The following is a 24919-nucleotide window of genomic DNA, read 5'->3' on the forward strand; positions in this document are numbered from 1 at the left end:
TCACAGGTTCAGTGTATGTTGCAAATGTGATCAAACTATTAGAGGGATCACTTTTAAAACATACGGACAATGAAATTTTATATTCATATCTATTATGCATGAAAATCATCCTAGAAAAACAGAGAACATTAATAAACACATCAGAGCGCATTCTTCACTTCTGGGGTTTTTAGTAAAAGGGAATGCTCATGTAAATAGACTCACAATGCCCATCTTGCAGACACTGCCAGACATTTTTGAGCAAGCAAAATTGAGCCATGCATTTTTTCACAAAAATGCACAGGCATTGATGGAAACCTTTCACCTTTCTGAAAGCCAGACAAAGGAAATCTGCTTGCCAGAGTGCCAGTTGGTGCAATCTCCTGCATTTACAGGAGTGGTCAATCTGAAAGGTTTGTAAAAGCCTTCAGGTGTGGCAAACTGATGCCAGAAAATATGTGTCCTTTGGGAGACTCGAAAACATTTATATCTCAGTTGACACATTTTCAGGGGCGATTTTTGCATCATTATATACTGGGGAGACCACAGAACATACCTGCAGACATTTTTTATAAGCATTTACATCATTAGGAGTGCAACAAGAAATAGAAACAGATAATGGTCCAATTTACACAAGCAAGGTGCTTGACAAATTTTTGAAAAAACAGAGAGTCAAACATATTTTCAGTATTCTTCATTCTCCCTCAGGTCAAGCAAGCAGTGAAAGAACACATCACACCCTGAAATCCACTTGGATAAACAGAAAAGGGGGGAGGCAGGGTTGAACAAATGTGTTGAATTTTTTTAAAGGGTTTTTTCTCAGAGCCCACTCTACTAATTGTCAGATATTTTACAAACAGCCCACAGGAAAAACTAAGGGAAAATCCTTTCGTTTTGATCAGAAACCCAGAGTCGGGACAGATTGAAGGTTCATTTACATTAATAACTTGGGGCTAGTGTTTCGCTTGTGTTTCTATAGGACGAGGACTGAAGTGAATGCCAGCAAAGCACATGTAACCTTATCGGGTGCAGACATCAGTGAACGTGGACCCGAGAAGCAGAGAGGCAAGCACGCAGACGAAGGCAGACAACGACGCTGCAGACGTCTCGTCGGACAACGATTGATCACCCAGAGACTTGGGGTTTTTTCTGAGAAATCAAGTGTTGTTTGGGTGTTGCTGCATTGCGGGGTTTCTCACAGAGGGTGGGGACATGGACATGGGATTCAGACAGATAGTGTTCATGTGCTTCATTCTTTCACCTGTTGCCTTGGGCAACAGGACAGATTTTCCCATGAGACAACCAAGGGAAAAAGTGTGGGAGACTTTGGCAAAAGCAGCTGGTCTGGACAGCATTTGCCTGACCCATTCGAAACCAGAGAAACCATTTTCAACATGCTTGGTAGGTGTGCCAGTGGAGGGATGGTCAGTCCCAGGGGACATCCTTCCAGGGGTTCTGAAGTTTTTTTCAGACCCTGTGGAGGGATGACATGTTTGGACACAGTTCCTTCCTGTGGCTCACTTTGAACCTCTGGATTTGGACATTTTGGGTCAACAAAAATGAAATGGTGCATCAAATTTAATTCATCAGGAATGGCAAAGACAGATAATCATACAATAGATGTCACTCTGAATCAGCCTTTTTATAAAAATGCGTCATCTTGGTGCAATCATACCAAAATGACAAGCAAACCATCCTTTCAACATCCAGCCACTTTACCAAAGGGAATGTTTTTCATTTGCAGGGACAGAATTTGGCCTGCTATCCCTGCAAAAATCAAGGGTGGTCCATGCAGCATTGAAAGATCTTTTGTTAACACACAGCATGACCTTGATAAGAGAGCAAGGAAAAAAAAAATCTGATGAATGAAATGATCCAAATTGTGACAATGATAATGTTAATACCAAGAAAAAAGGCTCGGAAAAACTGAGTGGTTCTGCTTTCACAGCAGGTGGCATCAAAAAGAGCCTTGGTGCAGTTGGATCAAAAGAGGTTGTGGGCAGAGTAAAGATGCCCATGTCATTTCTTTTGCATCGAATGATTTGTTAGCTAGCAGTGAGAAATGAGAACAAAACAGTAATTGAACATCTATTGTAAACACATGGACACAAGAGTGATAAATTTAAAGAGGTATCAGAGGACCAAACACACCTGGAAAAAAATTAAATCATAAGTAGATGGTGTGTTCAATTTGTTTCACTTTTCACAGTTGTAGAAAAGAGATTTTGAAAATAGTTGTATGTAATTATAAAATATTGTAATTCTTCTGATGATTGTGCTGTCCTTGCCTCAGTGCATGAGGCAGACCATAGACAAAGTTGTCAAAGAGGTGTTCTTGGTTCAAAAAGGAAAGGATCCCTTGAACAATATAGTCCAAATTCTGATGATGATGTTTCTACCTGGGACAAGTCTCGGAGAATTGCAGTAGCAATTTTCTCACCCCAAGCAGCATCAGGGGCGGCCTTGACACAATTGGATCATATAGCATGTTGGTTGAGGAAACACAGTCGTGCCATTTCGTTTGCACTGAGTGACATGTTAACAGACATCAACAGTGCAAGGCAAGCAGTGCTTCAAAACAGGGCGGCAATTAATCATTTGCTGCTGACACATAGGCACGGATGTGAGGAATTTGAGGGGATGTGCTGCATGAACTTGTCCGATCATTCAAAATCTATTCATGAAAATATAAAATAAATACAAAATAGTATTAGCAAATTGAACAAAGTTACCGGGTCCTGATGGGATGATTTGTTTAGCTTTTTTGATATCTCACTATTGTGGAAAGAACTTTTGAAAATAGCATTTTATATTCTTATAGGACTTGTAGTTCTTCTGCTTGTTCTACCATGCATTTTCGTGTGTATTTGAAAGACCTTGAACAGCATGATAAAGCGGGTGTTTCTGGTTCAAACAGAGAGGGGAGATGTCGGAACTCAAAAAGTCCCTCAGACATTTTTAGAGGTTCCAGGCCTTGGTCAGAAGCATTTTAGACCCTGGCAAGCAGCAGAAAACATCTGTGATCTTGAGTTTGAACCATGGAATGAATTACCAACTTTGAAGGTGGAATAAGCGGTCACAGAGAGTTAGATGGTATAGTAAAAGTAGTCACAAATTAGAGGGTAAATTTTTTTTGTATTGTACAAGGGGGGTTTTAACACCTGTACAGGGGGGGTTTTACTTTGTACAGGGGGGTCAGGAGTTCTAAGATGGAGGAAAGTGGGCCTGATCCTTTTCTTCCTCCTTCTTCTTCCTTACCTCCATGTTCTTGGTGATGTTGGCATTTTTCTATTGGTTTAGGCTGGGGACACACTGTTCAACGTAGATGATAGATATTGGCACATTATTGTAAAATATAGTACACGTAATTTCTGGTATATAATGTTTGTACCATCCCACTGAGGGGCAGAGCCCCGCACGCTGCCCTGCAGGACAGACCTGCGGCAGGGCAGCAGAACATGTTATAGATAAGCAAAAATAAACAACCTTGAAACCAGCACAGACGAACTATGGCTTCTTCTTTGGCAACGGGGCAGAAAGACAGAGACTTTCTACAATCTCGGAATCACCAATACCCACAGATTCCGACATCAGCCTGCCCCGACTCAGCTGCAGCCACTCCCTCCACTCCTGTCCCTGGGCACCAGAGTGAAGAGGTTCCCTCAGCCCCAGCCAGGGACCTGCTCCCAAGGCTGCTGCCATGGCCACCAGGGCTGGCACCAGCTGGGATGCTCGGTTTCCACAGGCCGGGATTCAGGAATGGAATTACCCAATTTCCTGCTCCCGCTAAAACCCCGCTGGTGCTCGTTGCCCTCCAACCTTCCACTGAAGGAAAAAAATGGAAAGATCCCAGGCTGGGATAAGAACAATTTACTGGGAACAGCAACGAGTTGAGGAACAAGCAGGAATAGAAAAAAATTGACAACAGAAGGGATAAGAAAAACTATTTACAGGGGAAATTACATCACCATCAATTCTACCTTCCTGGCCACATGTCTCCTCCTGCCTGGAAAGGACACCCTTCTCAGAGAGAGAGAGAGTCCCTTTCCTGCCCCTGGCAATGACCTGAGGTGGGAGTGAATGTAGTGACAGGGCCATGGACAGACCCTCATGTTCTTCAATCCCACATAAGATCATTGGCAGGGGCAGGAGAAGGTACAGGTGTCTTCCCAGCATGGATCACAGGTAACAGGGATCACCAGGGCTCTTCCCAATGTGGGTTCTTCAATGGGGGATGAAGCTGGAGCAGTACACGAAGCTCCTCCTGCAGTTGGGGAACTCACAGGGTTTCCATCACCGGTGGTTCCGTTGGTGTTGGGTCAAGTGAGAGCTCCAGGTGAAGCTCTTCCCACACTGGGGACACTCGTAGGGCCTCTCCCCAGTGTGGATGCGCTGGTGCCTTACAAGGGTGGAGTTTTGCTTGAAGCCCTTCCCACAGTCAGAGCAGAGGAAGGGCCTCTCCTCGGTGTGGACCCGCTCATGCAGGAGGAGATTTGAGCTGCTCTGAAACCTCTTCCCACATGTGGGGCACATGTAGGGCCTCTCCCCAGTGTGGATGCGCCGGTGGGTGACAAGGGTGGAGTTGTGCTTGAAGCCCTTCCCGCAGTCAAGGCAGCGGAAGGGCCTCTCATCTGTGTGAATCCGCTGATGTACAAGGAGATGGGAGCTGATGTGAAACCTCTTCTGACACTCGGGACACTCGTAGGGCCTCTCCCCAGTGTGGAACCTCTGGTGGATGATGAGGTGGGAGCTGCAGCTGAAGCTCTTCCCACACTCCCCACACTCGTAGGGCCATTCCCCAGTGTGGATCATCTGATGTCGTTTCAGACTGTTGCTCTGCCTGAAGCTCTTCCCACATTCCCCACACTCGTAGGGCCATTCCCCAGTGTGGATCATCTGATGTCGTTTCAGACTGTTGCTCTGCCTGAAGCTCTTCCCACACTCCAAGCACTTGTGGGGCTTCTCCCCATCGTGAAGCTTCTCAGGGACCACCAGTTCTGAGCTCTGGCTGAAGCTCTGCCCACCTTCCTGACCCAGAGTGGGCCTTTCCTCCTCAGAGCACCCTGGGCTGGGTTTCCAGCCCCTCCTTGTGTGGGATCTCCGGGGCTTTTCCTCCCTATTGGATGCTTGCGCTGTGGAGTTGCTCAAAACGGCCTCTTCCATGAGGTTGTGCTGCAGGGATTTGTCCTTTCTGCTCTCCATCCTCAGCTCCTGCTCTGGGGTAGGAAGGACAAGGAGAGGATGGGATTTGCCTCCGTGCCACAAGGAAGGGTAAGGAGATCCCCCCAGTGCATCCCCGTCAGCAGAGCGTCGGCAGCGGGGCTGTCCTGCAGGTGGGGGCCAGGCTGGGCTGGGAGATGGAGCAGGAAAGAGGGGGAAAGGGGCACTGACTTCCTCCTCACCTGCCTCAGTGTCCCAGTGCGCCTTCCTCTTTCTCACAGCCTTCTCCTCCATCTGGCAAAGGGCTGGGGGATGAGAAATTCTGTTTTGGGAGGAAAACAAGGGATGAGCACATTCAGTATTGTCCTGGGTGGAAGGCAAACCAGGGAGAGAGTCTAAGCCAGAATCACAATTGAGTAAGAAAATTAAGATCAAGGCAATGATACAGAAACACTGGCTTAATCTGACAGAGTCAGGATATAACCTGACACCCCGATGGTCAGGGTGGTGGTAGCAGTCTGATGAAATGGTGGCTGCAGTCCGGCTGGAGTGATGAACGTGATTCTGTCAAAGCGGTGGTCCTGTAGAAGGGTCTGGTCTTCCTCTGAAGGTCCAGTGGTGGTTATGGAGCTCTTGTCCTCTGGGAATGCAGTAGGCAAGGTGGTTGTGGTGTTGCAAGGGTGAGATTATATCCAGGTAGGAATGCTTGGTTCACCCCCCTGGGCGGAGCATCCCACAATGGGATGATGTAATTTTATCACTCCTGCAGTGACACTCAATGGCCCATTAACAGAAGATGGCCCCTGGAGGGCGTTATCAGGGCTGAGCCATAGAAGAGATAAAGAACACTGCCCCACCTGTTGATAACAGTTTATGGAGATGGTGACTGAAAACACTTTTGGTTACATCTGACACTGTAACCTGAAACAGTGAGGCAATCCCTGCTCGGGGTGGGGGGTGAACACCACCCCCCTTACCCAAACTGGCTCAGGTGTAACACCCCCACCCTGGGAAGGCCACGCACACAGGGGACAATGTCACACTTGCCCTGCCCCAGGGGAGGTCTCTGTCCCTGTCACTCCCTTGCTCTCCCCCCTTTTTTCTTTCTTTCCATCCCTCTCTCCACCTCACATTTGTTGTTCAATAAAATCCACCTTGGATTTGGTCTTGGTAGCACCTTAATTGGGGCAGAGGCATTTCTCTAACAATTTTATTAACCAGCTTGCAACATTATTTTGCACAGTGAGTTCAGGGCACTGCTGTCTGACCCCAAGTGCCTTTTTGACAATAGCCTGGTTCCCTCCTATGAGGAGGTTCTGCCTCTTTCTGGAGGAACTCTTGGAAACTTGGATGCAGCTTCCTCTGAGCAACTTTTGGGAGAACTTATGAGGAAAATGGCTGTTGTGGCTGGCCAGTGTAATAAAATATATTCCTGTCCTTCCCTGAAAAGTTCGTTAAAGTCACTGGAGGAAAGGGAGCAAATCATACCAGTGAAACTGACCAGGATCAGTCACCCCAAGGTGAGGAACACAAGGCTACTAAAGTCCTACAAGAAGCCCAGCTCAAGTAGCTAAACTCCCGAATAATTAGTGAATTTGCAGGCTTGGGGGCTTTTCCAAGTATGAGAATCATTATTTTCTTCATTCCCGTCACCTTTGTGACAGCTCCACAGAGCTTTCCCTTCCTTTTAATAATCCGTATTGGGCCAAATTTCCATGTCTCTTTTTTGGAACCTGCCAGCATCTGAGCTGGAGCTGTGCTGGAAGTGATGGAATTTGGAATTGCCACAGAATTTCTTCTGCTGCTGGTTTATTAATGTTTGGGATTTGTTTGTGTTTCCATCACAAGAGACTTGTGGGAAGAGCAAATCTTCCTCAAGGCATTTTATGGAGGGTTAAATTTAATTTCTGCTGAGTTTGTTTTGTCTTGTGCCCAGGGGATGCTCAAGGGCTCTCTGGTTTTGGTTTGGCCCTAATTTTCTTCTGATTTGTCTTTGTCACTTGAAAACACCTGAAAAATGACTAAAAAGAGTATTGATCAGAGATGTCAAAAGTCCCATCAATTAAGAGGTATCTGAGGTAGGATTTATGGTTTGGGAACGTATTCTGGGGGATTTGTGGGTTCTTGGGGGATATCTGGTAGTATTCTCCATATCTTTGCACTCCAAAAGCCAAGGTGGATTGCTCTGTCACCTCAAAATTATTCAATCCCACTGGAAACCCCACATTCTTACCCCAAAATTGCTCAATCCCACCTCAAAATGGCTGGTTCCCACCTCAGTCCCATGCCAAAATTACTCAATTCCACAGCCTCTAGGGTGAGATGGGGTTGGAAGGAGATCGGGAGAAGTGAGATCTAAATTTGAGGTTGTGGGATTAAGATTGTGTGGGTCTGAGTGGTTGTGATTTATTTTGATAGTAAATAAAACTTCCAGAATTATTGATTTCTGTTCCATTCATTTTCTGTCCATTTTGGTTTGCTTTTCAGAGTGCCACCTTCTCAGCTGATTTTGTTTCTGACCTCCTGCCCCAGACTGAAACGCAAGATGTGTTCTATTTGCCATCTGTATGGCAGTTGTCCTGTGTTAAGTGGGCAGTTTTTCCTTATCTTTCCACAATCCCTCAGGGGAGACATCTGCTGATAATGGGCTATTGAATGTCACTGCATGACTGATAAGAACTGTAACAACCCATTGTGAGATGCTCTGCCCAGAGGGTGGAGCCAAGCATTCCTATCTGCATCTAGTCTTGAGATTCTGGCCCACCAACACAGCTTTTTCTGGGCTGGATTTCTCAGAGGAACAGCTGCCTCTTCCTCTTCAGAAGAAGACACCCTTTTCTACAGGATCACTTCTCCAACAGAACCACACCTGACACTGCAGGAGGACTGCAGCCACCATTCCAATTGGACTGCGGCCAACACCCTGTCCAACAAAGTGTCAGGTTGTATTCTGGCTCTCTCAGTGTTGTTTTCGTTTACTGCATTGTTTATTTTATCTTTTTATTTTCTTCCCTGATAAAATACTGCTATTCCTGCTCCCATATTTTTACTAGAGAGGCCCCCTTAATTTCAAATTTTTAACAATTCAGAAATAAAGAGTCTACATTTTTCCATTTCAGGAGAGGCTCCTGCCTTCCTTAGCAGACACCTGTCATTCCAAACCAAAACACCTCCTTTCTCTCCTGCCTTCCTTTGCCTGCTCTGTTTCTCTCTCTGTGTCTCCCTTGACCCAGGGCAGCTCCCACCAAAGACCCTGTCCTGATTTAATTCCCAATCCATGAGCTACGACAACCATGGGTGAAGTTATGAAGGCTGGCAGTGAAATGTCACTGTAGGATCCTGCTCCACTTGGCTTTTGGCTCTTCCATAAGAGTTTTGCCTTCAAGGGCAGGGACATCTTTTCCTGGCTGGGAACTGGAATTCCAGCCTCTGGGAGTGTGTGCCATGGATCCCAGAGGGGCATTCCAGAGGCTCCCAGGGTGCTGCTCCTGCCGTGCCTCCCAAGGAGCTGTGCAGGGCAGGGGACAAGGTGCAGCAGCTGTGTTGGTGCTGCAGTGCCACGACAGCCCCTGGTTCCAGGAGTTTCGGTACTGCCAACAGCGGTTCCTGGGTTCCATGATGCCCTGCTGTGTCCCCATGGATATTTGGTGTCATGAAGTTCTTCAGTGTCACAATGGCCACCTCGCTCCATGAGCTTCCGCAGTGTCCAAATGGCCTCCTTGGATGGGCAGTGTCACCATGGACCATTGGCTCCATGCAGCCCCGCTGGGTCACCATGGACTCCTTGGTTCCATGAGGTTCTGGGGGTGTCTCCATGGTCTCCTTGGATCCACAGTGTCACAATGGACCACTGGATCCACGTGGCCCTGCTGTGTCACCATGGCCCCTTGGTTCCATGGGACCCCAGGGTCACTATTGACTCCTTGCTTCCACGTCACCCGCTCAGTGCCAAAATGGCCCCTTTGTTCCATGGGGGACACAAAAGATTTATGGAAACACTGAGCAAATCCTGCTTAACACACCTGGGAACACCTGTTTGCATTCCAGAGGGAGGTTAAAGGTGAGGATGGCACCAGCAGCTTCCATCTGAAACAGAGATCCAGGGAAAGGACAGGGACAGAGAATTCAACTGGGAGACTCAGAGAATTCTGCTTCCAGAGATCATTTCTGGTCACACTGTCCCTTGTAGAAAGGTGACACCATTCCAGGCAGCCTGTACTGAGCAGGTGGCTCCTGAGTGGGGTTTGTTGTTTAGGAAACCTGCTCAGGCTTTTCCATTCTTTCTTTCCCAAGAGGAAAACTTCTCCTGGGCCTGTGTGCAGGCAGAGCCCTGAGGAGAGCAGGTGGGACGCGGTGCAATGGGCTGGGACATGGAGCTGCAGAGCTCAGGGACAAGGTTCTGCTGCAGGACACAGGGATGTCAGTGCCAGGTGGGTGATGTCAGGCATGGTGAGGCTGGGGGTGAGGAGCAGCTTGTCCAAACAGGGTCAGCCCTCAGGGGGCCCATTCTTGTACATGCCCAGACCTCCTAAGGAGACCTTCAGCATCAAGATCTCCTGGGGAATGCTTCTATCAGCTCTTCTCTGAACTGGAAAATAAGACAATACTCACTTGATTAAAGAAAAAATGTCATGAGGTGCACTTGGAAATCTTCCTCCTTAATTGAACTCTAAACTGGCTCCAATCAGCTGCTCAAGTCCTGGAGAGCTGAAAACAATTTAATGAAGACAAAGCACCCGTGAGGGCTTCCTTTTCTTTAATGATCCCCATGGAGGATTTGGGGTGAAGTCCAGAACCCTCAGGCACTGAGAGAAGGCTGAAGAAGCTGCTCAAGAAGTCAGGAGCAAAACTCCAAGTCCCTTGGAGTATCACTGGGCCCCAGTGAGGGCAGGGACTGCCAAAGGCTCCCCAGGGACTGGTGAGAGCAGATCCTTGAGGCCAGGATTGCAGGGAGCCCAAGGCTCAGAGCAGGGAACTGCAATGCTGAGCAAGGCCTGGGCTGGCTGGGGGAAGCAGAAAGGCCAAGCCCTGAGCCCAGCCTGGCACAGCAGGGCCTGTCCCTCACGGGTGGCTCGGGGCTGTTTGTGGGGCAGGGGGATGTGCGGGGCAGCAAGGACAAATGTCACAAACCTGTGTGACCCTGCAGATCCTCATGGAACCCAGGGGCCAGGGTGACACTGTGCTGCCTCATGGAATCAAGGAGACCATTGTGAACATGAGGGCCCCAAGGAACCAAGGGTCCATGGTGACCTTGTGCAGCCACAGTGTCACAGAGGAGCCGCTGTGACACAGCGAGGGCACACGGAGCCCCGGGGCCATTGTGACACATCAGGGCTCTGTGGAACCACGAAGCCATTGTGACATTGCAAGGCCTCATGGAAGCACGGGGCCATTGTGGCACTGCAGAAGCAAGGGGAACATTGTGACACTCCAGGGCCTGATGGAACCAAGGAGACCATTGTGACACTGTGGCGTCCCATGGAACCAAGGGAACATGGAACAGCTCTGGCTGGTTGGGCTTCCTGGGGACCACCTGACCACCTTGGCATGTCAAGGGCTGCTTCTCATCTTCCCCTGAAGCCCTGGGGCTCTGGGATCTCCTTCCTATGGGAGAGAACTGTCCTTCTCCTCCAGGGGCCTATGGCCAAAACTGGGATTTCTTCTCCAAATTTCCTTATGTAAAAGGATTGTTTCCAGATGAAATCTGCCAGGAGAGACAGGTCTGGCTGCCTTGACCACCCAAGGGTCACCTCTTATCTGCCTTTGAAACGCTGGGACTGTGTGCTTTTCTTTCTTATGGGAAAAAAACCATCCATCTCCACCAGGCACCCATGGCCAAAACTGAGGATCTGCCTCCAGAATTCCCTATATCCAAGGATAGCTCCCAGACAGAAGCTGCCAGGACTGACAGAGGCCATTGTGACACTGCAGGGCCTCATGTAACCGAGGGGTTTCACCACTGTGACACTGCGAAACCAAGGAGAGCATTGGGAGAGCCCTTCTGACACTGCGGGGCCTCATGGAACCAAGGGGACATTGTGACACTGCAGGACCTTGTGTAACCAAGGGGCCACTGTGACACTCTGGGGCCTCAAGGAATCTGGAAAGCCCTTGTGACACTGTGTGGCCTCGTGGAAACAAGGAATCCATTGTGACACTGAGGGGACTTGTGGAGCCACAGAGAGCATTGTGACAGTGTGGGACCTCATGTGACCATGGGGCCTTTGTGACACCCTGGGGCCCCATGGAACCAAGGGGCCACTGTGAAACTGCGGCACCAACGAGAACATTGTGACACTGAAGCCCCATGGAACCAAGGAGTCCATTGTCACATTTTGGGGCCCCGTGGAACCAAGGAGACCAGTGTGACAGTGCAGGGCCTGGTGCAACCAAAGGGACATTGTGACACTGAAGGGCCCCTTGGAACCAAGGACATCTTTGCAGATGACACCAAGCTGGATGTGAGTGTGGATCTGCTGGAGGGTAGGAGGGCTCTGCACAGGGACTGGACAGGCTGGATCCAGGGCCCAAACCCAACAAGGTGAGGTTTAACAAGTCCAAGTGCCGGGTCCTGCACTTTGGCCACAACAACCCCTGCAGCGCTACAGGCTGGGGACAAAGGGGCTGGACAGCAGCCAGGCAGAAAGGGACCTGCAGAGACTGATGGACAGCAGGCTGGACATGAGCCAGCAGTGTGCCCAGGTGGCCAAGAAGGCCAATGGCTCCTGGCCTGGATCAGGAATGGTGTGGCCAGCAGGAGCAGAGCTGCTGTGCCAGCACTGATCTGCCCCCAGCTCTGCACACAGACATTGCTGCTGCAGCTCCAGAGAAGGCAACAAAAGGGCATCTCTGCAGAAAACTTGGCTGGGAGATCATTTAGTTCCTTTAAAGCCACCAAGAGTGCAGCCCCTCATTGACACATTCTGTGGGCACAGGGAAGGTGGAGGGAAACCAAATGAGAAATGGCACAAGGAATGACATTTCTTTGTGGAAAACATAAAAATGCCAAACACAGAAAAAGAACCTTCAAAGGAAACCAACAAGAAGTATCAAAAATTACTTTTATTACAAGTGATTTGCAGAAATTTGCCAGCAGTTCAATGTTTCTGAAACCATCCAATCATCAGTCTCCACACTGCAGCCTTGAGCTCCTGGTTCCTCAGGCTGTAGATGAGGGGGTTCAGGGCTGGAGGCACCACCGAGTACAGAACTGACAGGGCCAGATCCAGGGATGGGGAGGACATCGAGGGGGGCTTCAGGTGAGCAAATACTACAGTTGTGAGGAACAGAGAGACCACAGCCAGGTGAGGGAGGCAGGTGGAAAAGGCTTTGTGCCGTCCCTGCTCAGAGGGGATCCTCAGCACAGCCCTGAAGATCTGCACATAGGAGAAAACAATGAACACAGAACATCCAAATCCCACAGACACAGTAACAGCACTGAGCCCAAGTTCTCTGAGGTAGGATTTGGCACAGGAGAGCTTGAGGATCTGGGGGATTTCACAGAAGAACTGTCCCAGGGCATTGCCATGGCACAGGGGCAGGGAAAATGTATTGGCTGTGTGCAGCAGAGCATTGAGAAAGGCACTGGCCCAGGCAGCTGCTGCCATGTGGGCACAAGCTCTGCTGCCCAGGAGGGTCCCGTAGTGCAGGGGTTTGCAGATGGACACGTAGCGGTCGTAGCACATGATGGTCAGGAGGGAAACCTCTGCTGAGATGAAGAAGAGAAAGAAAAAGAGCTGTGCAGCACATCCTGTGTAGGAGATGTTCCTGGTGTCCCAGAGGGAATTGTGCATGGCTTTGGGGACAGTGGTGCAGATGGAGCCCAGGTCGCTGAGGGCCAGGTTGAGCAGGAAGAAGAACATGGGCGTGTGCAGGTGGTGGCCGCAGGCTACGGCGCTGATGATGAGGCCGTTGCCCAGGAGGGCAGCCAGGGAGATGCCCAGGAAGAGGCAGAAGTGCAGGAGCTGCAGCTGCCGCGTGTCTGCCAGTGCCAGCAGGAGGAAGTGGCTGATGGAGCTGCTGTTGGACATTTGCTGTGGCTGCACGTGGGCACCTGTTCATGGAGAAAGGACAGTGACGAGTCAGGAGAGGCTGCTCGGAGCCAAACCTGGGCCATTCCCTGCAGCCTGTCCTGTTGGGACTCACCCACCAATGTTCCTGCTCTGGGAAAACCTTCACCCAGGTCCCTGCCTGCGCTCCAGTTGTGCTGGCTGAGTGTGCCAGGAGCAGCCAGGCCTGTGCATGGGGGCTCTCGAGGAGCCATCCCTGCCCTGCTGCCCTGGGTTTGTGGCCATTTGGCAGAGGGACAAGGCTGGATATTCAAGATTTGTCAGGGGAATCACTCCTACTGCAGAAAGGGTTGGTAGCATCTGCACTCACACTTCTAAGGGAAATAGATGGCAGGAGTTGGTTTTAGGAATTGTTTTCCTACCCACAAACCATTCCTGACTCTCTGAGGTCAGAAATCCCCAGCATTCCTGCTGCACTCTGAGTTTCCACAGAGAGATGCGAGAGGCAAAGGATTCCCTGTGGCTGAGGGCAGGTGAGGGGCTGGATGGGCTTGTTCCCCCAGCACTGCTCTGCTCAGCCCCCTCTGCTTCCCTGAGCATCTCCCTGGGCCTGGACATCCCCTCCTGAGAGGTGCCTTGTCCCTGCCAGCGCTCACAGAGCCCATCCCACCCTGTGTGCCCTCGGCCCGGCCCTACAGAAACCTGCCTGTGTGCAGGGCCCTGGCTGGGGCAGGCTCTGTGTGCAGTTGGGCAAGGGCAGCTCAGGAGAGCCCTGCTGGGCCCTGCAGAGGTGATGCTGCTGCTGTCCAGGGCTGAGGAGTGGCTGAAGGCCCTTTGGGAGGCTCCCAGCAGAGAGACTGACCACCCAAAGTCACAGTTCTGGAGTCTCTGTAAATGTTCAAACATTCCTTTGATGATCCTGTGTGTCCCTTTCAACTCAGAATGTTCTGTGATTCTGGGATTACAATTCTTGTTCTGCTTCTCTCATCCCCCTGTTCTTTAAAATCAAAAAAGAAAAAATCCCTCCTTGCAACAGTGTTAAAACAATAAAGGAAAAAACCAGACCTTTATTTGAAGCTTCCAGGTGTCCCAGTGGGGATGAGGAACAATCAAACCCTGATTTCAGCAATTCATTAAGGTTGATTAATTAGGATATTTAACAGGAACGTCCTATAGGAGATTCAGTTGCTCCAGTTACACACCCCTGGCTCAACCCATTGGAGTAGGTCCAAGGATTTCTTTGCCCAGCTTTTTCTTATCACTGCTCACATTCAAAAACCAAAATGTTGTTCTTGTAGGTCTTCTTCCTGATAATAAGACTATACAGAATTTCAGGAATGTATTTAGACAGTAGCTTATTGTTCTAAAATCTAAGAAAAAGGTTAGGAAATGTACTAGAGTTAATTAAGGATTATAATTATGTTAATTATATAACGGTAGTTTAATAGAGTTAGGTAAGGATTATAGTTTTATAACTATATCATAGTAATTTACAGATCTGTGAATATATGACAAATATATGAAAAGCAAAATTCTTCATGTCATCACCCCAACATTTCCACCTTCTCCAAGCAGGAAATTGAAAACAATCTCAGGAAAGCTCCTGACCTTTACAGCAATCCCAGGCTTACCTTCTTTGGGAAGTGCCCTCTGGAGCTGTGCCCAGGCTGGTCTGGAGCTGGGAGCAGCCCTGCCCCACCCAGCCCCTCTCAGCAGCAGCACCTGCCCTGCTCAGGGCGGCTCCTTCCCCCCACAGCTCCTGGCCAGCGCTGGGAGCAGCTCCAGGGCCGGCTGAGAGCTGTCCCTGGCAGGCAGCAGAGTCCTGGCCCAGCACAGCGCCCTGGGCTGCAGGACCCTGCTCTGCAGGACAGCCCTGGGCACCCCTGGCTGCTCTGCACAGGAGATGAGCAGAGAATGCACTCACAGGGTCTGTGGGCAGTGGGATGTTCCAGCTTTAGGAGATCTCTCCAGGAGCTGCAGCTGCATTGTCCTGCAGCCAGAGGTTCCTGTGCCAAGGGCTGGCAGTGATTCTGCCCCAGGCACTTCTCAGCCCTTCCCAGCCCTGACTGATTGAAGCTCTCTGTGCCTCTGTGCTGTGCCCGGGCTGGCTGCAGGCAGTGCCCCAGCCCTGCTGGGCTGGGAGAAGAGCTGCTCAGCAAGAGAAATGTGCTTTTGAAGCTCTGCTTGGTTACCAGGATCACCCTCTGTGCCAGGAGCCCGGCCCAGCTCAGCAGCACAGACACAGCACAAGGACTTTAATGACCCTCTGGGGCTTTGTGCTCAGGCCCTGAACATCAGGCCCTGAGAGGGAGCTGCAGAAACCTCTCCAGAACTCCAAGTCAGAATCCAACTCCAAAGTTTCTTGGACTTTTAATGGGTCCCACTGAGGGACACGACTGAGAAAGTGTCCCCAGGCCCCAGGCAGAGCAGAGAACTGGAGGCACTGATGACAGGTGGGGACAAAGAGAAGCCAAGTCTTGGTGCCCTGGGGCACAGCAGGGTCTGTGCCACCAAGGGCTGGGAGGAGACACCTTGTCCTGAGGCCCTGGGGCCTCCTGGCACAGCCCCAGCCAGGCTGGGCACTGTCACCCCCTGGTCCTGCCCTCAGCATCCCCCCCTAGCCCACATCCCAGTGGCCTCAAGGATCTGCTGGAAGGAGTCCCTGGGGAGCCTTGGTCAGGAATGGCCCTGGGGGCTCCTTCATGCTCCCAGGGACTGCAGGTTTTTCAAAGGACTTTGGCTTTAGCTTTGGCCTTGAAGTCTCTGAGAGGTTTGTGCAATCCTGGCCTCCAATTATCTGCTTTAATGAGTCCCTGGAGAGGCTTTGTCAGGAACAACACTCAGTGGGGCTCATTAATGCTTCAAGGTACTTCAGTGCTTTTAAGGTACTTGGTGTTTCCCTTTTGATCCAGACTCTGTGTGAGGTTTGTGCAATCATGGCCCCAATTATCTGCTTTAACGAGTCCCTTGAGAGCTTTGTGCTGACACTTAGTGGGGCTCATTAATACTTTGAGATACTCAACTTTTTTCACGTACTTTGGATTTTCTTTTCCACACTGAGAGGTTTTTGTGCCGTTTTGAGTCTCTGAGAGGTTTTTGTGCCATCCTGGTCTCCAGTTCTCTCCTCCAAGGAGTCCATAAGGAGCCTTTGTTGGGGATGGACCTCAGTGGGACCCATTAATGCATTGAGACATTTTGGGTGTTTGCTCTTGATTTTAACTCCTGGAAAGGTTTGTGCAGTCTCCTCTCAGGCCCTGAGGTTCCAGGGCTCAGCTCCAAATGCACCACGGGGCTTATTAAAATCAAGCAAGTCCTGACAAACCATGGCTCTGCCTTGATTTCCCTCTTGTCTAGTGCAGTTCATCAGGAAATTTCTGAGTTTCTGTAGTGGTTTTGGTTCACCTATTGGAGATTTCTCAGCCAATTCATCAATTATTATGGTGGGTTCAGTTTTGGCTAATTACCAGTGCACTCACTAGAATATACATACTCATTTCCTGCTGTGAGGTAGGATTAGGAGAAAGACAAAGTAGGCTCAAAATTTTAAAAGGGTATAAAGAAAAGTTTACTAACAGTAACTAAAAGAAAGAGTAATAAGGATCAGAACAAAACTTTCGGAACCTTCCTTTTTCTATACAACCTGACTGTGTAAAGAAACAAAAACTACAATTTTCAGTCAGTTTAACACCTCTAGAATAGTCTTTCTTCACTTCAGTTATAGAGAGAAGTTCCCCTTGTTAATGTTATGGAGACTTCTCCACAAGAAAACAGTTATCTCATGGCTTTTCATTTCCACAAATAGCAGCTGCCTGGAAAGTTCTGTAATTGTGAAGTCCCTCCCATTTTTTTCACAGCCTTTCCCACAGCTGTGTTTATGGGCCATGTCAGCTTATGGGGTATTAGTTTCAAGATGAGTTAAGAGCAAAGGTTCTCTTCATCTATTTCTGAAATCATCTTCATCTCTGGGAACAGAGGTCTTCTTCTCTCCCTGAGGGCACAGGGTCTCATCACTTTGCTCTGTTTCTCTGTTCAAACATCTCATGGGATCACAGCTACTTCAACATTTGCTCACTTAAGCATGGAGGCCTTTGCTGAACAACGCATATCCCCATACTTTTCAATGCATTATAGGGCAAAAGAGAGTCTGATGTATCCATGACATCCTTCTCCATAGCTTTACCAGAGGATTTCAGCCCCAAGATCAAGGGGGCATCTCCTCATCCCTCCCACCTGGGACTCAACTTCCTCTTCACTTACCTCGGTGTCTTTATGTTGCTCCTCTGTGTGCCTGCCCTGTGTCCTTTTCTCTCACTGGAGGGAGGATGGCAGCACTGGCAGAGTCAATATCTTCCCTGGGGCCTGCAGACGGTTACACAACCCTGGCCAGGCTTGGTGGCCAATTCTAATTTTGGCCATGGTTCCTGGACATGAAGACCAGTTCTTTTCCATAGGAATGAAGGAACAGAGCACCACTGTTTTATGGGCAGATGAGAGGTGACCACCAGATGCAAAGGCCAGCCAGAGTTGCCAGATTTTGTTTGAAGAGATACCCTCAGAAATAGGAAATTTCTTAGGGAGGGTACAAATTTTGGCAATGGACATCTGAAATAACAGACGTGTTTTTCCATACAGAGGAGTGTTCCAGAAGCTGATGAAAGGCAGCCCTTGACATCCAAAAATCAGCCAGACCTGCCAGGTGGCCCCTGGGAGGCCAAGCCAGACAGACCTGTTCCATGTTCCCTCGCTTCCATGGGGCCCCACAGTGTCACAATGGTCCCTTGCTTCCGGGAGGCCCTGAGGTGTCACAATGCCCCCTTGGTGACACCAGGCCCTGAAGGGTCCCAATGGTCTCCATGGTTCCATCAGGCCCCACAGAGTCATAATGGTCTCTGGGCCCATGAAGCCCCGCGGTGTCACCATGGCCCCTTGGTTCCATGGGCTCCAGTGGTGCCACAATGATCCCCTTGGTTCCATGAGGTGCCCACAGTGTCACAGTGATCTCCATGGGAAGAAAAGAACCGAGCCCCAGTGTGGCAGGGGCAGCCACCAGCGGCCAAGGCCAGCCAGGCTTGATGGTACTGGCAGATTTTGCCTGGGAGCAATCCTTCAATGTACTGAGTTTTAGAGTTGGAATCCCAATTTCAGACAAGGACATCCGGAGGAGCAGGACGGTTCTTTTCCAAAGGAAGGAAAGGACGGAACACCAGTGTTTGAGGGGCAGATAAATGGCGGCCACCAGAGGCCTAAGCCAGCCAGACGTCTCTGTCCTGGCATCATTTTTCTGGGAGCTATTCTTGTATATAGGGAATTTGGGAGGCAGATCCCAAATTTTGGCCATGGGTGCCTGGTCGAGATGGATGCTTTTTAAGCAAGAAAAGCACATGGACCCAGTGTCTGAAAGGCAGATGAGAGGTGGCCCCTGGGTGGCCAAGGCAGCCAGACCTGTTTCTGTTGGCAAGTTTCATCAGGGAACAATCTTTGCATATAAGAAAATTTGGGGAAGGAATCCCAGTTTTGGCCACAGGCCCCTGGAGGAGAAGGACAGTTCTCTCCCATAGGATGAGGAAGCAAAGAGTCAATTGTGACTCTGGGGTCCCACGTAACCAAGGGGCCATTGTGACACAGCAGGGCCACGTTGATCCAGTGGTCCATTGTGACACTGTGGATCCAAGGAGACCATGGAGACACCCCCAGAACCTCATGGAACCAAGGAGTCCATGGTGACCCAGTGGGGCTGCATGGAGCCAATGGTCCATGGTGACACTGCCCATCCAAGGAGACCATTTGGACACTGCGGAAGCTCATGGAGCGAGGTGGCCATTGTGACACTGAAGAACTTCATGCCACCAAATATCCATGGGGACACAGCAGGGCATCATGGAACCCAGGAATGGCTGTTGGCAGTGCGGAAACTCCTGGAACCAGGGGCTGTCGTGGCACTGCAGCACCAACACAGCTGCTGCACCTTGTCCCCTGCCCTGCACAGCTCCTTGGGAGGCACGGCAGGAGCAGCACCCTGGGAGCCTCAGGAATGCCCCTCTGGGATCCATGGCACACACTGCCAGGGGCTGGAATTCCAGTTCCCAGCCAGGAAAAGATGTCCCTGCCCTTGAAGGAAAAGCTCTTATGGAAGAGCCAAAAGCCAAGTGGAGCAGGATCCTACAGGGACATTTCACTGCCAGCCTTCATAACTTCACCCATGGTTGTCGTAGCTCATGGATTGGGAATTAAATCAGGGCAGGGTCTTTGGTGGGAGCTGCCCTGGGTCAAGGGAGACACAGAGAGAGAAACAGAGCAGGCAAAGGAAGGCAGGAGAGAAAGGAGGTGTTTTGGTTTGGAATGACACGTGTTTGCTTAGGGAGGCAGGGGCCTCTCCTGAAATGGAAAAATGTAGACTCTTTCTTTCTGAATGGTTATAAATTTGAAATTAAGGGGGGGGGGTCTCAGGTAAAAATTTGGAGCAGGAATAACAGCTTTTTATTAGGGAAGAAAATGAAAATATGAACCAAAACAACACTGAGAGAGCCAGAATACAACCTGACACTCTGTTGGACAGGGTGTTGGCCGCAGTCCAATTGGAATGGTGGCTGCACTCCTCCTGGAGTGTCAGGTGTGGTTCTGTTGGAGAAGTGATCCTGTAGAAAAGGGTGTCTTCTTCTGAAGAGGAAGAGGCAGCTGTTCCTCTGAGAAATCCAGCCCAGAAAAAGCTTTGTTGGTGGGCCAGCATCTCAAGACTAGATGCAGGTAGGAATGCTTGGCTCCTCCATCTGGGCGGAGCATCTCACAGTGGGATGTTATAGTTCTTATCAGTCATGCAGTGACATTCAATAGCCCATTATCAGCAGATGTCTCCCCTGAGGGAGGATTGATTGTGGAAGAGATAAGGAAAAACTGCCCACTTAGCACAGGACAACTGCCAAACAGATGGGAAATAGAACACATCTTGCTTTTCAGTCTGGGGCAGGAGGTCACAAACAAAATCAGCTGAGAAGGCGGCACTCTGAAAAGCAAACCAGAACTGACAGAAAATGAATGGGACAGAAATCAATAATTCTGACAGTTTTATTTATTATCAAAAAAAATCACACCCACCCAGCCCCACGCAATCGTGATCCCAAAACCTCAAATTTGGATCTTACTCCTCTCAGTCTCCTTCCAACCCCATCTAACCCTGGAGGTGGAGGAACTGAGAAATTTTGGCATGGGACTGAGATGGGAACCAGCAATTTTGAGGTGGGATTGAGTCATTTTGAGGTGACAGAGCAATCCACCTTGGCTTTTGGAGTGCAAAGATATGGTGAATACCACCAGATATCCCCGAAGAACCCACAAATCCCCCAGAATACGTTTCCAAACCGTTAATTCCACCTCAAATAACTCTTAGATGGAGGGACTTTTGACATCTCTGGTCAATACTTTTTTTAGTCATTTTCCAGGTGTTTTTAAGTGATAAAGACAAATCAGAAGAAAATTAGGGCCAAACCAAAACCAGATACCCCTTGAGCATCCCCTGAGCACTGGACAAAACAAACTTGGCAGAAATCATAAGTTCTCCCAAAAGTTGCTCAGAGGAAGCTGCATCCAAGTTTCCAAGAGTTCCTCCAGAAAGAGGCAGAACCTCCTCAGAGGAGGGAACCAGGCTGTTGTCAAAAAGGCACTTGGGGTCAGACAGCAGTGCCCTGAACTCACTGTGCAAAATAATGTTGCAAGCTGGTTAATAAAATTGTTAGAGAAATGCCTCTGCCCCAATTAAGGTGCTACCAAGACCAAATCCAAGGTGGATTTTATTGAACAACAAATGTGAGGTAGAGAGAGGGATGGAAAGAAAGAAAAAAGGGGGGAGAGCAAGGGAGTGACAGGGACAGAGATCTCCCCTGGGGCCGGGCAAGTGTGACATTGTCCCCTGTGTGCGTGGCCTTCCCAGGGTGGGGGTTTTACACCTGAGCCAGTTTGGGTAAGGGGGGTGGTGTTCACCCCCCACCCCGAGCAGGGATTGCCTCACTGTTTCAGGTTACAGTGTCAGATGTAACCAAAAGTGTTTTCAGTCACCATCTCCATAAACTGTTATCAACAGGTGGGGCAGTGTTCTTTATCTCTTCCATGGCTCAGCCCTGATAACGCCCTCCAGGGGCCATCTTCTGTTAATGGGCCATTGAGTGTCACTGCAGGGCTGATAAAATTACATCATCCCATTGTGGGATGCTCCGCCCAGGGGGAGGAACCAAGCATTCCTACCTGGATATAATCTCACCCTTGCAACACCACGACCACCTTGCCTACTGCATTCCCAGAGGACAAGAGCTCCATAACCACCACTGGACCTTCAGAGGAAGACCAGACCCTTCTACAGGATCACTGCTTTGACAGAATCACGTTCATCACTCCAGCCGGACTGCAGCCACCATTTCATCAGACTGCTACCACCACCCTGACCATCGGGGTGTCAGGTTATATCCTGACTCTGTGAGTTTAAGCCAGGATTTCTCTATCATTGCCTTGATATTAATTTTCTTTTTCAATTGTAATTCTGGCATAAATTCTTCCCCTGGTTTGCTTTGAAACCAGTGCAAAACTCAATGTGCTCATCCCTTGTTTTCCTCCCAAAACAGAATTTCCCATCCCTAACCCTTTGCCAGATGGAAGAGAAGGCTGCGAGGAAGAGGAAGGAGCCTTCGGACACTCAGGCAGGTGAGGAGGAAGTCAGTGCCCCTTTCCCCCTCTCTCCTGCTCCATCTCCCAGCCCAGCACGGCCCCCGGCTGCAGGACAGCCCCGCTGCCGGTGCCCTCCTGCCGGGGACGCACTGGGGGGATCTCCTTGCCCTTCCCTCTGGCATGGAGGCAAATCCCATCCTCTCCTTGACCTTCCTCCCCCAGAGCAGGAGCTGAGGGTGGAAACCAGGGAGGACAAATCCCCACAGCAGAACATCATGGAAGAGGCTATTTTGCGCAGCTCCACAGCACAGGAATCCAACGTGGAGGAAAAGTCCCTGACCTCCTGCAGGAGGAAGGGCTGCAAACGCAGATTGCGAGGATCTGAGGAGGAAAGACCCAGACTGTGCCAGGGAGATGGGCAGAGTTTCAGCCAGAGCTCAGAGCTGGTGGTCCGTCAGCAGCTTCAAGACAGGGAGAGGCCCTATGAGTGCTTGGAGTGTGGGAAGAGCTTCAAGCGGATCTCCAGCCTGGTTCACCACCAGAGGATCCACACTGGGGAACGGCCTTATGAGTGTGGGGAGTGTGGGAAGAGCTTCAGATTCAAGTCCAACCTGATTGCCCACCTGAGGTTCCACACCAGGGAGAGGCCTTACGAGTGTCCCAAGTGTCAGAAGAGGTTTCACACCAACTCCTGTCTCCTCCACCACTATCGGGTCCACACAGAGGAGAGGCCCTTCCGCTGCCCCGACTGCGGGAAGGGCTTCAAGCACAACTCCCACCTCACCGTGCACCGGCGCATCCACACCGGGGAGAGGCCCTACGAGTGTGGGGAGTGTGGGAAGAGCTTCTCACAGAGCTCTCACTTGACCCAGCACCAACGGAGGCACCGGTGAGTGAAGCCTTGCAAATGCCCCAGCTGCAGGAAGAGCTTTTTGCCCTGTTCCAACTCCATCACCCAGGGGAGCACCCATGTTGGGAGGAGCCCTGGTGACCCACATTCCACATGATCCCTGCTGAGAAGACACCTGTAAAGTGGTCTCCACGTTCTCCTAGTTTCCCATAGGCGCCTGGAGGAACACAGAGGCAGGAACATCCATCAGGACTCTGATCTAAACCAGAAATTCATTGGGAGGAAGTGATTTATTGACTTTACAATCCCAAAAAATTTCACCTGCTCTATCCAGTTATTCTGGTGGCATTAAGCAGCGCTGCATGATCTTGGAGGTCATTTCCCTCTGAATAATTTCATTCTTCACCCAGTCTAAACAACCAAAACTGGAGTGAAAATAAAGAAGTTAAACTAAGATATCTTAACCTGCACCATTTACCAGGATTTGGGGGTCAGTTTGGGATTGTTTGAAGGCCATATTTGGGAGAATTTGGGTGTTCTGAGGTTGTCAAAGCCAGAAGACATGGCCATAATCACAGAGGTGTGCTGGCAGAACGTGTCCACCTGAGCCCACCTGTTCTCCAGGAATTCTGGTTGTCCCAGTCCCTGGCCTGCGTCTCCCCATTTGGGATGTTCTCCCAAAGAGCCCAAATTGCTGCTGAAGTGCCTGAGCTGATCCTGGCTGTAAATGTTCCTGTCCACCAACCTCTCCTGGTCAGTGCCATGGGAGGTGGAAGTTTAGGGGCTCCTGAGGGGACTGGGAAGGGCTTCTGTCAATCTTGTGGGCATTTGTGGTGCTGGGAGGAGGCTTGGAGGGGTCTGTGAGGGAGGTTTGGGTCCCTGACAGAGCTGTGTGGCTTGCAGGGAATTTGGGCGGGTCTTGGGGGAGATGGAGAAGGGGGTTGGTGGTTCTTGAGGACATTTATCTTGTAGGGAGTAGCTGGGGAGTCCTGGCTGGGAGCTGTGGGGTGGTCTGAAGAGTCTGGGAGTGGCTGTGGGGCTGGGAAGGGGTTTTTGGGTAGTCACGATCCCCCAGAACCCCAAAGCAGCCACCAGGTCCCACCCCCCAAGATGCTGCTGGGGGTTGGTGGCTCCATGTTGGGGTTCATCCTCCTGGCTCTGAGGAGGGGTCCCCAGGGTCCATGTGTGTCCCCCCAGAGCGTGTGTAACCCCCATCCTGGTGTCACCCCCTTGTCCCCCCGCAGAGGGCTCCTGCCCCAGCTCCTGCTCCCCCAGAGGGAATTTGGGGAGGGGCCAGAGGGGGTGCACAGCCCCCACCGGGGGATGACCCCGGCCCAGCCCCTTTGTTCAGCACCAAGCTGGGCTCGGGGGTGCAGGAGGAAGAGGCCGGTGCGAAGCAGATCCTGCAGCTGGCACAGTCCTTGGGGTCAGGGCAAGGTCCTGCCCTGCACACCTGGCTCAGGTGTGACCCTGCCCAGGCAAGGGAGTGGCACATTCCCATCCCCACGGATCAGGGCTGGGAGCAGCACTTGGAGCAGGGACATGGAAATCCTGGAGTGACTGGGAGCACACTGAGGGGGGGAATTATTCCCCCCCTCCCCCCCTTCTCAGGCCGCCCTGCCAGCTGAGAAATGCTCGCTGGGCCTCGGCCTTGGCCAGCAGCCCCTGGGCTCAGCTCCTCTGGAGCTCATCACAAACCCTGTCTGCTCCAGGCACTGCTGCTGCCCAACCAGCTCCTGGCTGCTTTAGGAGCAGCCCTGGGAACTGTTTGTGTTCCCTCAGTGGCACAACATCCCTGTTCTCACCCTGCCAAAGAAAGCTGCTGATGCCAAGAGCGGCCAGGGTGAAACATGGCTGGGACTGAAGCCCCTCTCTTGGGGCCCTACAAACAGCGCTCCAAAAGGAGCCCTTGGAGCTCTCCTGGGCCAGTGACTCCCTCTGAGTGGGGCCTCTCCGAGACGGGAACTCTCCCATTTGCTGCACTCGGGGGATCCTGAACAACGAGGGAGCCTGGGCCGATCCCCCCACTCCTCCAGGCTCAACCCTTCCCCGCTGGGGAGATGCCAAAGCATCCACAGGGAGCATTTCCCTGCCCTCAGGGGAATTTCTCACAGGTGCCCTGCACTGACTCTCTGTGTCTGTGTGCACACAGGAGTGCCTGTGCTGGGGAAATGTGGCAGAAATGCTGCTCTCTGAGGGGTCTGAGTGCCTTGGGTAACTGAGCCAGTCAGGCCTGTAAGTAAGGTTAAATCAAGTGGTCTAAGTGACA

At 50.7% G+C, this 24919-nt stretch overlaps 3 protein-coding genes across 3 annotated transcripts in view; 1 reads left to right on the plus strand and 2 right to left on the minus strand.

Moving 5' to 3' along the window:
* LOC101233579 (uncharacterized) overlaps nt 1-22789 on the plus strand; it is a 376722-nt gene extending 353933 nt beyond the window's left edge. The window contains exon 18 of the mRNA XM_072921324.1: nt 22273-22789. Coding sequence (XP_072777425.1) covers nt 22273-22693 — 421 coding nt within the window. The 3' untranslated portion in view covers nt 22694-22789. The remainder of the gene's footprint in view (nt 1-22272) is intronic.
* Nucleotides 4273-5433, minus strand: LOC140681431 (uncharacterized). The gene is made up of 3 exons (XM_072921260.1): nt 5382-5433; nt 4904-5195; nt 4273-4819 (listed from the first exon to the last, which is right to left on the minus strand). The coding sequence occupies exons 1-3, from the start codon at nt 5431-5433 to the stop codon at nt 4273-4275; spliced, it is 891 nt and encodes a 296-aa protein (XP_072777361.1).
* Nucleotides 12237-13169, minus strand: LOC140681432 (olfactory receptor 14J1-like). Its single transcript, XM_072921261.1, has one exon. The coding sequence runs from the start codon at nt 13167-13169 to the stop codon at nt 12237-12239; it is 933 nt and encodes a 310-aa protein (XP_072777362.1).
* Nucleotides 22790-24919: the final 2130 nt, after the last annotated feature.

This window comes from Taeniopygia guttata, chromosome 36, assembly GCF_048771995.1.
Source record: "Taeniopygia guttata chromosome 36, bTaeGut7.mat, whole genome shotgun sequence".
Classification (NCBI taxonomy): domain Eukaryota; kingdom Metazoa; phylum Chordata; class Aves; order Passeriformes; family Estrildidae; genus Taeniopygia; species Taeniopygia guttata.

Coding starts and splice junctions, on each gene's coding strand:
- LOC140681431 (XM_072921260.1), bottom strand. CDS start 5,433: ATGGAGGAGAAGGCTGTGAGAAAGAGGAAGGCGCACTGGGACACTGAG. Junction 5,196..5,381: donor GCACTGGGACACTGAGGCAG/GTGAGGAGGAAG, acceptor TTCCTACCCCAG/AGCAGGAGCTGAGGATGGAG. Junction 4,820..4,903: donor GAGTGTGGGAAGAGCTTCAG/GCAGAGCAACAG, acceptor GAAGAGCTTCAG/GCAGAGCAACAGTCTGAAAC.
- LOC140681432 (XM_072921261.1), bottom strand. CDS start 13,169: ATGTCCAACAGCAGCTCCATCAGCCACTTCCTCCTGCTGGCACTGGCA.